The following is a 13,151-nucleotide window of genomic DNA, read 5'->3' on the forward strand; positions in this document are numbered from 1 at the left end:
TTTATTTTATATTTCAGGAGAGTAAGGATCGCCTATAACCAATCCTAGGTTTTATTTGTTTAGCTGTCTGGGACCCTGTGGGGAAATTCTGACTTTGGGTTCCTTCATATCAGTCCAGTTGCTTGACACATTTACAATACATTTGCTCTATGTCTTCTGCAATGTCAGTGCTGCATTGATGTGTGCAAGAAAAACATAGGACAAATTGCATGTTTTTATACAGCACGGCGCTTGGAGTTGCATGAAATGTCATTTTGTGACATTTAAATAAAGTTTAAAAAAAAAAGGTAAAAAGTGTGAGGTGTTGTACTAATGCATGACACCCCATCTACACAACACACACCATTTGGTGCAGGTTATCCAGAGCACAGCCTGTTCCTGCTGATGTGAAGGGGCCCTTTCTGTCCCAAAGACACAACAAGGTGAGGGGAAATCTCTTAGAGCTGGGGGTGGTAAAACCAGGTGGTTGAGCCATGTTTTTTTTTTTAATATATACTGTATATAGCAGTGTTGGTATGCTTTGATAAGTATATACAAAGCCTAATCCTTTTCTTTTTTTTTTTTGGGCTCATATAAACCACAATCCCCGCGTTCACCATACGTTTCTGCATGTGCGTTTACATGCATTTGCAATGAGTTTACAGTGCGTTTACAAGCTTTTGTAGTATCTTTGCAGTGCATTTTTTGGATTTTTAAAAATTTTAATAATTTTTTTTTTCACTAAGTTGTATTTACATTTGTTTGCGTGTATTCACGGTGCGTTTTCATGTGTTCACGCGTGTTTGAGGTGTATTTATGTACGTTCCCATGCATTTGCACTGTGTTCAGGTGTGGAAAAATGCAGCATGCTGTAGTATTTTGATAAACACATGAAAGCCCTGCCATAGTTGCCAACAGGGGCAGACTGATAACTCATGGGGCCCCCGGGCAATCAGAGATTATAGGGCCACACAGTACACACACACACAGTATACAATCACACAGTATACACATACATGTACACACAGTATACACAGACAGATGTAAAAAAAAAACACAGATTTATACATACTGTCCCTGGTTTTACTGAGGTTGGCAACCCTGATGGGGCCCCCTAGTGGCCCAGGGCCCTAGGGCAGTGCCCGAGTGGCTCAATGGTCAGTCCGCCCCTGGTTGCCAACATTGTAAAAAAAAATCGTGGGACACTTTTGTGGCTGTAGGCGGAGCCGTACAATAATTAGGGGGCGAGCATTCGTTTGTAGGCGTGGCTTAGGGAAAATATATAAGTGCGGCGTGCCAAAAAAGGGCGTGGTTTACGCGGCATAGTGGGCGTGGCTTAAATGGGTGTGGCTCAAGAGGGTGAGGTTAGAGTCTGAGATGAAAGGGGGAGTGGGGGAGAGGGAAATGACGGGACAGCAGCCCCAGATCCTACACAATAAAAATATGTGTATTCTAGAAAGTTTAACAATCAGCAGATAAAGATACTCCAAACACCTGGTGTTAGCACTTCAATCATCCCAGCACCATGGTTGTTATGGTGTCAGGATGATTGAAGTGCATTTTTTCTATTACTACATTGTTATATAAAATGAAATCATTCAACTCACCATAATGCAGAATCAGTGGGATCCCTGAGCGTGTCACTAGCCACGTCGCCTGCCACCAGCCGTCCGTCCTTGCGTCAGATGTCCCAGCAGAGTCCGTCCTTGCATCAGGTGCCCCCAGCGGAGCCCCCCTTACATCAGGTGCCCGCAGCGGAGCCCCCCCTCACACCAGGAATCCCCGGCAGAGCCCCCCACACACCAGGAGTCCCCGGCGGAGCCCCCCCTCACACCAGGAGTCCCCGGCGGAGCCCCCCCTCACATCAGGAGTCCCCGGCGGAGCTCCCCCTCACATCAGGAGTCCCCGGCGGAGCTCCCCCTCACATCAGGAGTCCCCGGCGGAGCTCCCCCTCACATCAGGAGTCCCCGGCGGAGCCCCCCTCACATCAGGAGTCCCCGGCGGAGCTCCCCCTCACATCAGGAGTCCCCGGCGGAGCTCCCCCTCACATCAGGAGTCCCCGGCGGAGCTCCCCCTCACATCAGGAGTCCCCGGCGGAGCTCCCCCTCACATCAGGAGTCCCCGGCGGAGCTCCCCCTCACATCAGGAGTCCCCGGCGGAGCTCCCCCTCACATCAGGAGTCCCCGGCGGAGCCCCCCCTCACATCAGGTGTCCTGGGCGGAGCCCCCCCTCACATCAGGTGTCCTGGGCGGAGCCCCCCCTCACATCTGGAGTCCCCGGCGGAACTCCCCCTCACATCAGGTGTCCCCGGCAGAGCCCCCCTTCACATCAGGAGTCCCCGGCGGAGCCCCCCCTCACATTAGGTGTCCCCGGCGGAGCCCCCCCTCACATCAGGTGTCCCCGGCGGAGCCCCCCCTCACATCAGGTGTCCCCAGCGGAGCCCCCCCTCACATCAGGTGTCCCGAGTGGAGCCCCCCCTCACATTAGGTGTCCGCAGTGGAGCCCCCCTCACATCAGGTGTGCCCGGCAGAGCCCCCCTCACATCAGGTGTGCCCGGCGGAGCCCCCCTCACATCAGGTGTCCCCGGCGGAGCCCCCCTCACATCAGGTGTCCCCGGCGGAGCCCCCCTCACATCAGGTGTCCCCGGCGGAGCCCCCCTCACATCAGGTGTCCCCAGCGGAGCCCCCCTCGCATCAGGTGTCCCCAGTGGAGCCCCCCTTGCATCAGGTGTCCCCAGTGGAGCCCCCCTTACATCAGATTCCCACAGCGGTGCGCCCCCCCACCTCAGAGGTGTCCTAGTGTAGTAGTGACCGCCGGTGTCCTATCGAATTTTGTCCCCCATCGGATAGTGTCCGCCCTCTACTGTGCAAGCTCAGCTGGCCCATCGGATACTGTCCACTCTCTACTGCGCAAGCACAGCGGGACACTCCGTAAATATCCGAAAATGAACAGCTGAGCTGGGCGCATGCACACTTGATAACATTTCATGTCACATGCCCCCGCACGCTCCCGAGGCTCTTACAACATTCTAAGGGGAGGTGTGATGGGCGGTGATAAGGGCAGATACTTTTCTACTTTACCCCCGCCCCTTTCCATAACAGACTGGCAGCGGGACGGGGGGTAGGCGGGGCGAGGCGGAGCGGGGCAGTACAAACTCTACTTAAAAAGAAAAAAGTATTTGCTCCCCTTCTGATTTTGTATGTTTGCCCACTGACAAAGAAATGATCAGTCTATAATTTTAATGGAAGGTTTATTTTACAGTGAGAGACAGAATCACAACAAAAATATCCAGAAAAATGCATTTGGAAAAAAGTTCTAAATTGATTTGCATTTTAATGAGCGAAATATGTATTTGATCCCCTGTCAATCAGCAAGATTTTTGGCTCCCGGGTGTCTCCTATACAGGTAACGAGCTAAGATTAGGAGCACTCTCTTATGACCCGTACAAACAATCCGAAAATTGGATGTCAGATCGTCTGTTTTTTTTTGCATGATAGTCGCATACCAAAAATGGAGAGTTTGCTAAAGTTACGAAAATTCTCCTACGACAGAATAAAAAATCGGAAGTGATGTTATATGTTGTATTGCATTTTTGGACAACAAATCGTACGATCTGGTATCATACGAGAAATATTTTCGTGCTTGTCCCATCGGATGAACTGTCATGATCAGCTCTCAAAAGCTCTGTACTAATGAATCGATTATCGTACGATTCAAAGAGCATGCTCTTTGAAAAAGTCTTCCTGACGAAACTAGTCAGAGCACGATACCACGGCAACCGTTATCACGTGAGGACGCAGTGTGCTTCTAGCCTGAAGCTTCAGACACGAGAGGGAGGAAGTGCGGATCAGCTGTGCCTGGTTGACACGTAGTGCGCTCCAAGCTTGTAGTTGTATACTAGTGGAATGAAGGACTGATCAGCTGTGAGTGTGTATCATCCATCCAGTCTGCAACCAGTACCCTTGTGCTTTGAGAGAAGCAGTTTGAGTTATCCACTATTACCAACCAACTGAAAGCTAGAAGGCTATCCTTTGTAAGGAACTGCGCCCACTGATTTTTACAGTGTATTTACTTTATTAGTTTTTTCTCTTATTTGTGACTTACACTAAATTATCAAAATGGTACTGGACTATTCGGGGTCTCTTTTTTACATGTGGACATTGTTGCTGTTATCCGAATTTCAACCCTGGAGGACTTCGGGAGTAACCAGAGAGAGGATTTGATCCAAGGCTTGTTAACCTCTTGGCTCCGGTGAGTTTGAACCCCTACGGGGTGTGTGCAGCACAAGGTGTCCCAATAGATGGTGAAAGGTGCACTCATCAGATCTACTATTCATATAAGGGAATCCAGACCGAGCTCCAACCGCTGTGTCTTTGTTGGAATTTGCCTGCCTGCATGTGTTTTGCTTGCATTTACAAAGACTTTGTTTTATCAGTCAGCATTGAGGACTGAAAATAGCGCAGCTTTGATGGGTTAATTGCTGTTTCATATAGTACATTCATTCATCCATATTTATATTTCTTTTTGTATTAAGTGGCTGCTGAGAGATATCTCACTCAGAATATGGTGACATCAGGTTAAATCACTGCGGTTTATTACCATTATTATCTTCAATCTGCATATACCGAATATCCTTTAGCGCTGAGATAGGAGGATTGGAGTAGGGCTTATTGTCTCCTTTTTTGTTTGTATAAGTACTAAGTCATGTTTAGCGAAGGGGTCAAAAATTTTTTCCCTCACTCTATGTAAGAAAAATGAATTTATTCCAATGAGCCTAATTTACACCATTGCAGTGCTTTGATGTGCCTTTAAAAAAAAAGTACAGCATGCTGCAATTTTGCATACTGCAAATGCTTGTAAACACACTAAAAACACGTGAATGCACATGTAGAAATGCACAGTAAACATGGGGATTGTGGTGTTATTGAACCCTCTTACTGCATTTAAAAACGCACCCGACTGCATCGGGTGTAAACGAGCCCTTTGGCTGAGTTCACACTAGCTGCAGCCACGGCTTACAGTAGGGGGTCCGGTGCATCCCTGTGCGAATCAGGTCCAAATTTTTGCCTGAAACCGGACATGAAACGGACCAGAAGACGCACAGAACCCTTTTCCAGTGCGAACCGCTCCATTGATAGCCAGTCACAATCTCCTGTATTGCAAATTGGATGCGGGAAAACCTGCATCCACTTTGCATAAGTGTGAACCCACCCTTAGTGTAGGCAGTGGTTAACCCCTTACCACTGGCCCTTTAAGGGGTACTTTACTCTGCAGCCCATTCTATGGGCTCCTGATTGTAAACCGTGAAGCTCAGTTCACACTGGTGTGATGCGGGAAACCCAGCGATTCCTGTGTGGGTTCCCGCATGGCACCTGAATCGCAGCCGGTTCACGCTGACATCTGCAAACTGCTGCGGGCGTCAATGTAAAGTTAATGACACCCCCAGATCGGTTCACAGATCGCAGTGCGAACTGTGAAATAGTACAGGAATCGGATCACGTGGGTGTGAACATCCATGCGATCCAATTCTAGCACGGACCAAAGAAGGGTCCTGAACCATTTTGGTCTGAATGCAATGCGAATTCAGCTATACAAATTGTATGGTTGAATATGCATCGCACAGATATCGCATGTGATCTGCACAACAATGCAGTGTGAATCACATCCAATGTCTGTGATTGCACCTTAGGTGCAGCTCAGTCACAATGCTGGAGATGCCAAGTTAGCACATTCCTAGCACAGAACAGCAACGTCAGCTGTACACATATATATGTGGCAGCACGGTCCTAAAGCCCACCTCTGTGCTGCCAGATATATGTGTATGGCCGGCAGTAACAGGTCAGGGTTTATTTTGTTGTCTGCAAGATTTCTCTTCACTTCCTGTCCCAGAGACACAGAAGGAAGTAAGAGGTTCCTTCAAAGCACGTGGATATCCCCTCTTGAATTTCTTTCACATGGGTGGCAGGCTCTGAAAAGTGATCAGTTGTGGATCACTTTAGTAGATTTCAATTTAGGTCCGGTTTACAAGGCAGACTGCAGACTCCTGAACGCCAGTTTTCCAGAAGATTTTACATTGAAATACCCCACTGCAACCACTATAGTTGCATTTAGTACATGATTGACTTTAATGCCCTGTACACACAACCGGTTTTGCCATCGGAATAAACTCTGAAGGTTTTTCCGACGGAATTCAGCTCAAGCGGTCTTGCATACACACGGTCACACTAAAGTCCAAAAAATATAGAACATGTTCTCTATCTAAGTCCGTCTGAATTTTCGACGTAAAAAGTCCGATGGGGCATACACACGGTCAGAATATACGATGAAAAGCTCCCATCGGACTTTTTCTGTTGGAAATTCTGACCGTGTGTACGCGGCATAAGGCCTCACCACGCACATAGGGCATTTTTAGAACTCTTCTCATTCAAGGTTTTTATTATCATCATTGAAAAATTATTACAGTATAATCAGCATAAAAAATCAGTACAATATAATTCACAGCGAATTCAAAATATAATTTTTAGAACTCTTAGAAGCCTTTCCGCCTGGCAACAGCGTTTTGGCAGAAAAAATACTTGATGCCTGTAAAGTGCCTAAAGCCTAGTGCATACTACTAGTTTCTTTTTGTTCAACCCAGCAGGGCTGAATGGAAAAAAAAACCTGACAGCTCAGGAGGAGCCACTGTACTAACTATCAGTTGTTAGTACACCGATCTCTGCTGTGCTATTGTGTTCTGACAGGACGATGGCCCCTCTGCCAGAACACCCTGGTCAGTGCTGATCCTGGAGCCAGTCGGCAGACCTTTTTCAGTCATGTCCCTTTGACAGAAGCCGGACCGGCTGCAGTACACATGGGCCGAATGTTGGCTGGTTTCCATTGAATCGGCCAATGCCGCCCAACATTCAGCTCGTGTGCCCTGCTTTAAGCTTTTACAGGCATCAAGCGCTTGGGTGTTAATGAATTTAATTGGCCAGAATAATTTATTCTGCCCATTGAAATGAATTGACGCTCAAGCGCTAAGCTCTCCTAGAATTAACACACATTTACAAGTGTCAAGCATTTTTTCTGCCTAGACGCAGTGCGATTTTTTTTTTTCCCTGCCTCTAAAAGACGCTTCCACCAAACACTGCTAAAAGTGTGTGCATGGACACATAGGCTAACACGGAGGGTCGTTTGGAAGCAGGAAAAAAAATGTCTGACTCCCTTAAAACCGGCAGTAAAAAAGTCCTGTGTGCATGAGGCCTAAAAGACACCTTGACATGCCAAGTTAAAACCAGCATGCTGCACCACAAGCTGTTCTCTGATTTAACGAGGTGAAGAGGAGGGACAGAGACATCACATTCGCTACCTCGTTTTAACCAGTGAACGCCTTGTATTCATTAATAAAAAATATAAGGCGTTCTGTAAATTGCAACAGTGCCGAGTGAGCGCCCCCTGTGGTCAGTGTGCAGTGGGGCAACCATTTGGCACAGGAAGATTGTAGTGATCACTGTAGTAGTGCCAACTATTACAGTGTCTGCTTCCCCAGCCTTCCCTCAGGTGCAAATAATGCACAATTACATTATGCCAAGCTGGACCACTGTAAGCATGCAGTTGCCCAGAGATAAACCAATTTTGTTTTGTTGTTAAAGTATTTATGTTGCCTAATGATATTTGTTTGCATTGTGTAGGTACTGGTAATTATGGACAAAGATGAAGTAAAGTCGGAAGACATTTGCTCTACATTAAAAGGGTCCACTGAAACGCTGTTGCCTATCCAACTATTTGAGTTTAAAACACATTTATTGGAAGCTGTGGAAGAACTGCGTATGTTGCGGGTAGGAGACATTTTGTACCTATTTGCATAAATGTGTTCAAAGGCATCGTTAGAGTGTTTTAATATATTTTAACTGCTTGCTGACTGCATAACCTGTAAGGTGGCTCTCCTGCACTAGGTATACAGGAATGAGGGTTAGGATTGCAGCTAAGGGCTTTGTAGGCTTCAAGTGCTGCCCATCATCAAGTCACACCCTATACCAGTGATGGTGAACCTTGGCACCCCAGATGTTTTGGAACTACATTTCCCATGATGCTCATGCACTCTGCAGTGTAGTTGAGCATCATGGGAAATGTAGTTCCAAAACATCTGGGGTGCCAAGGTTCGCCATCACTGCCCTATATTATGGCCCTGCTAAGCTGTAACACCAGTAAACACATAATGGCTACATACCTGTGCAGCATAAAGACACTGCGTATTTCTGATGTCCCAGATGTCTTAGTACTGTGCCCCCCTAGACATGAATGGGGGAAGACAGCTGTACAAAGCTATTTGCTTAACCACTTGCCTACTGGCCATGTTTCCCCTCTTCCTGCCGAGGCCAGTTTTCAGCTATCGGCGCTGTTGCATTTTGAATGACAATTGTGCAGTTATGCAACACTATACCCAAACAAAATTTGTATCTTTTTTTTTTAAACAAATAGAGCTTTCTTATGGTGGTATTCATTCACCACAGGGTTTTTTAATTTTTTGCTAAATAAACAAATAAAGACGAAAGTTTTTTAAAAAAAACAGAAACATTTTCATAGTTTGTTACAAATTTTGGAAGCTGGTAATTTTTCTCCTTCACTGATGGGCACCGATAGGCAGCACTGATGGGCATTGACGTGCACTGATAGATGGCACTGATAGGCGGCACTGGTAGGCAGCATTGATAGGTGACACTGACGAGGAGGCAATGATTGGCAGCACTGATGGGCACTGATTGACAGCACTGGTGATCACTGTTTGGACTGCACTGATAATCAGGAAATCAGTGCCCTGATTATCGGTGTAGACTTCCCTTTTTGAGGAGCCGGTTATCGGCTCTCTTCTCCTTTCCTCATGCATGTCAGTATGAGGAAAGGAGTGCTGATACCCGGCTTCTAATTACATCAGTGATCAGCTGTGATTGGACACAGATGATCACGTGGTAAAGAGCCGCTGATTGGCTCTTCACCCCTATCTGTGATCAGCAGTGTCCTCTGGACACTGTGATCACAGAGTGCGTTGCCTGCGCCCAGCGCCGGGCACAATCACAGGAGGCCGTCATATGACTGCCTTCCAGCCTGAGGCTCTGAAGAAGAAGGTGCTACCTTCGAAACGCGTCAGCCAGCAGTGGTTTGTACGTCCTCTTCATAGGATTTGGAAACTGCTATCAGTGGACAGACTGTGATAGTCAAAGACTATTTTAAGCGTGATTTTTCAGCTACCTTTTGTGAGTAGTTTTTATTACGTGTTCTGTTAAATAAACTTGTTAAAGGATAATGCACAAGGCCCGTGCGCCCTCTCTTTTCTGTTTTCTTGCATTGAGGCTGCAGATGGACATTGATCAGGCTGCATTAAGGCTGCAGATGGGCATTAATGAGAGATGGGGCATTGATCAGGCTGCATTGATGGGCACTGACCCTTATTTTAATTCAAAGTTGTTCATTTAAAAAATACGTTTTTTTTCCTAAAACTTCCCTCTTAAAATGAAGGTGCGTGTTATATGCCTATGCATGTTATACACTGATAAATACGGTAATAACTAATAAATAAGTAATTAACCCTTAACTTTAACCCCTACCCCTTCAAAAAAAAAATAATAATAAATAACTAAACACCCTAACCTAACACAAAATAAATACATTATTATTAATAATAATTACAAAACATTTTGTTCGGATTTGGGTGTTTATTGTTATTTTATTATTATTATTATTAATAATAATAATTTAATATTTGTTAGGGTTTAATTATTATTTGTTCTTTTTTTATTACATATTATTGATTTATTTTATTCATGATGATTTTTAGCTATTTGTGTATTTATTTTACATTTATTTATTCATATATTATTACTATTTTATTTTTTACTTTTCTAATTTGAGCAGAAAATCGCACAAAAACGCATGAGAATGTGCACAAAAACACGCTAATGTCGCGTTTACATTCATATCTATGTGGATAAAAACGCGCCAAAAATGCTCAAATCTGCCCAATTCAAGCTACAAAAAAAGCTCCTGAGCTTTTTTGAGCTTCAGGCGACTTGAGTGGAGATGTGAACCATCTTTATAGGGAATAATAGATTTTTTTCCCCCCCGGCGTTTTGGAGCTTGAAGCTCCAAAACGCTGAGGTGTGAATAGGGCCGAAGTGTGTACTCTGGAAGCTTAAGTCATTTAATTTGGGTTAGTGCTTGCCTTTCAGATTACACTTTCTGTTGATGTTGGCCAGAACATCCGGAAAGTTTTGGGGGGTTATATTAGAGCACAATCTTATGGACGTTCATTCTGCACTCCTGTGACCCATTTTCAGCAGACAGTGGGCTGAAGCCCGCTAATGTCACAGAGCCAGTCCAGGCTCAGGCAAGATCGCAACAATGATCCGTCCACATGCCTGGGCCAGCAGCCAACTCAGCCTCTCAGAGAGCCGCTGAGGGCATGAGCCTCTAGATAATCCCCCTCTACAGCCCAGCGCTCCAGTGAGCGCAAGAGGGGGGGGGGTGTGCAGAGCAGAGAGTTCTCTGCTTGGGGACCTGTGAGAATCGAGCAATCGGCAGTATTCGATCGATCGGTTCTCAGTGTTAGAGGCGCCAGGGGACATATGCAGCATCAGAGCGATGCTGCATCCACCTAGGTAAGTATAATTCTTAAACAAAAAAAAGCCATAAATCTCTTTTAATGTGGTTAATATATTTTTCTGCCCTCTGTTGTTTACACAAATAGGTTTTGAAACAAACGCTTGATTATAGATGTAATTGTGTAAAGCAGTCTTTTACTTTAATAATGATAATTCAACTCAACAAAGTAAAGATTGATTTGGTCAATTTCATTTGGATGTTCTGCCATGGCAGAGCATCCCTTTTTAGTGGACATACACTATATTACCAAAAGTATTGGGGCGCCTGCCTTTACACGCACATGAACTTTAATGGCATCCCAGTCTTCAATATATAGTTCAATATTGAGTTGGCCCACCCTTTGCAGCTCTAACAGCTTCAACTCTTCTGGGAAGGCTGTCCACAAGGTTTAGGAGTGTGTCTATGGGAATGTTGGACCATTCTTCCAGAAGCTCATTTGTGAGGTCAGGCACTGATGTTGGACAAGAAGACCTGGCTCGCAGTCCCCACTCTAATTCATCCCAAAGGTGTTCTATCGTGTTGAGGCCAGGACTCTGTGCAGGCCTGTCAAGTTCCTCCACCCCAAACTCGCTCATTCATGTCTTTATGGACCTTGCTTTGTGCACTGGCATGCATTTATGTTGGAACAGGAAGGGGCCATCCCCAAACTGTTCCCACAAAGTTGGGAGCATGAAATTGTCCAAAATGTCTTGGTATGCTGACACCTTAAGAGTTCCCTTCACTGGAACTAAAGGGCCAAGCCCAACCCCTGAAAAACAAAAACCCACACCATAATCCCCCCTCCACCAAATGATTTGGACCAATGCACAAAGCAAGGTCCATAAAGATATGAATGAGCAAGTTTGGGGTGGAGGAACCTGACTGGCCTGCACAGAGTTCTGACCTCAACCCCATAGAACACCTTTGGGATGAATTAGAGCGGAGACTGCGAGCCAGGCCTTCTCGTCCAACATCAGTGCCTGACCTCACAAATGCGCTTCTGGAAGAATGGTCAAACATTCCCATAGACACACTCCTAAACCTTGTGGACAGCTTCCTCACAAGAGTTGAAGCTGTTATAGCTGTAATGGGTGGGCCAACTCAATATTGAACCCTATGGACTAAGACTGGGATGTCATTAAAGTTCATATGCGTGTAAAGGCAGGCGCCCCAATACTTTTGACAATATAGTGTATGTTTTTATAGATCTAAATGACTGAAAAAAAAAAATTCTGGAAGATACAAGCCTTTCATAGAATCAATCATTATGTTGAATGATTGTGTTACTTCCACCTTAATATAAAAGTGAAGCTATGTGTCCCACCACGCCACCATATGTAGTAATCAAAAGATTAGACCTCAGATGTAGCGTGGTGCCCCTCTACACTGCCCAGCTTTCAGTGGTGCTGGGTAGTATTTTTTTTCAGTTCTCTTTCCAGTGTCTCTGCACTGATGGAACTACATGCTTTATAGAGATGGGAGAACAGGAGAGCTGAATTTTAGTGTGTGTAACGATAGGCTTCTCTGAAGAGATGGGTTTTCAGGGATTGCCCCCAAAAGTGGACAAAGTAAGAGATAGTCAGACAGATTGGGATAGGGAGTCCCATGGGATGGGAGAGGTTTAGGAGAAGTTCTGGAGGTGGACATGGGAGGAGATGACAAGGGAGCTAGAGAGTAAGAGGTTGTGGGAGGAATGAAGAGAACCATTTGGTTGGTATTTTGAGACTAGGTTAGTGATGTAGTTGGATGTAGGCCGAGTTGTGGATGGCTTTGTAAGTTGAATTTTGAATTGAATTTGTTGGGTGAGCAGAATCTAGTGGAGGGATTGGCAAAGAGGAGTAGCAGACACTGAACGGTTGGTAAGGTAGATGAGCCTGGCAGCAGCATTCATGATGGACTGAAGGGGAGATAGTCTATGTAAAAGTAAGCCAATGAGGAGGGAGTTACAGTATTTGAGGCAAGAGATAACCATGGAGTGAATTAGAAGCTTTGTGGTGTCATTGGTTAGGAAGGGGCGTATTTTGCAGATGTTGTGTAGGTTGAGATATGGTAGGTAAGTCCTGGGCAGCCAGCAAACTGGACATGTTTCACAGAAGAGGATCTGCTTCTTCAAGCAAATTTTGACAATGCTTGTCTTATATTATATCTCTGTCACAGTTTCATAGTTTCCCCAAAATGGGATCACAGAGGATAGAATAGAGATACAAAATCCCTCAGAAGCATAAGCCAAAAGGAACATCACCATATTGCTTGATTTGTCCCAATAACCTTAATAAGAAACTACATAGAACACAGGGGTCCAGTTTCTAGGTGAAATTGCACCAGCTCTTCTTCCAAATGGATTAGGTCACCATACATTAGGCCACAAACCAAAGATTCAGCATCTAACGGTTGATAGAAATGTATTCTGCCTATTTGCATATCTATATACAGTATAGTACATTTGCATATTTATATACATTTACAATGTGATAGTAATGGAGTAAGTAGTCAAATGCTGCTTTTCTTTTTTCTTGTACTTCGGACACAGTTACTGAAGCTGATTTTTTTTTTTT

General features: G+C 45.2%; 1 protein-coding gene across 3 annotated transcripts in view; it reads left to right on the forward strand.

Annotated features, from left to right (window-relative positions):
* Positions 1-13,151, forward strand: part of CCDC73 (coiled-coil domain containing 73) — a 112,718-nt gene that overhangs the window by 55,681 nt on the left and 43,886 nt on the right. For all 3 annotated transcript variants that reach the window (XM_073604479.1, XM_073604480.1, XM_073604481.1), the window contains one exon: positions 7,650-7,796. In XM_073604479.1, the coding sequence (XP_073460580.1) occupies positions 7,662-7,796 (135 nt within the window). In that variant the 5' untranslated portion in view covers positions 7,650-7,661. The remainder of the gene's footprint in view (positions 1-7,649; positions 7,797-13,151) is intronic.

Source organism: Aquarana catesbeiana, linkage group LG11 (assembly GCF_042186555.1).
Source record: "Aquarana catesbeiana isolate 2022-GZ linkage group LG11, ASM4218655v1, whole genome shotgun sequence".
In the NCBI taxonomy this organism is placed as follows: domain Eukaryota; kingdom Metazoa; phylum Chordata; class Amphibia; order Anura; family Ranidae; genus Aquarana; species Aquarana catesbeiana.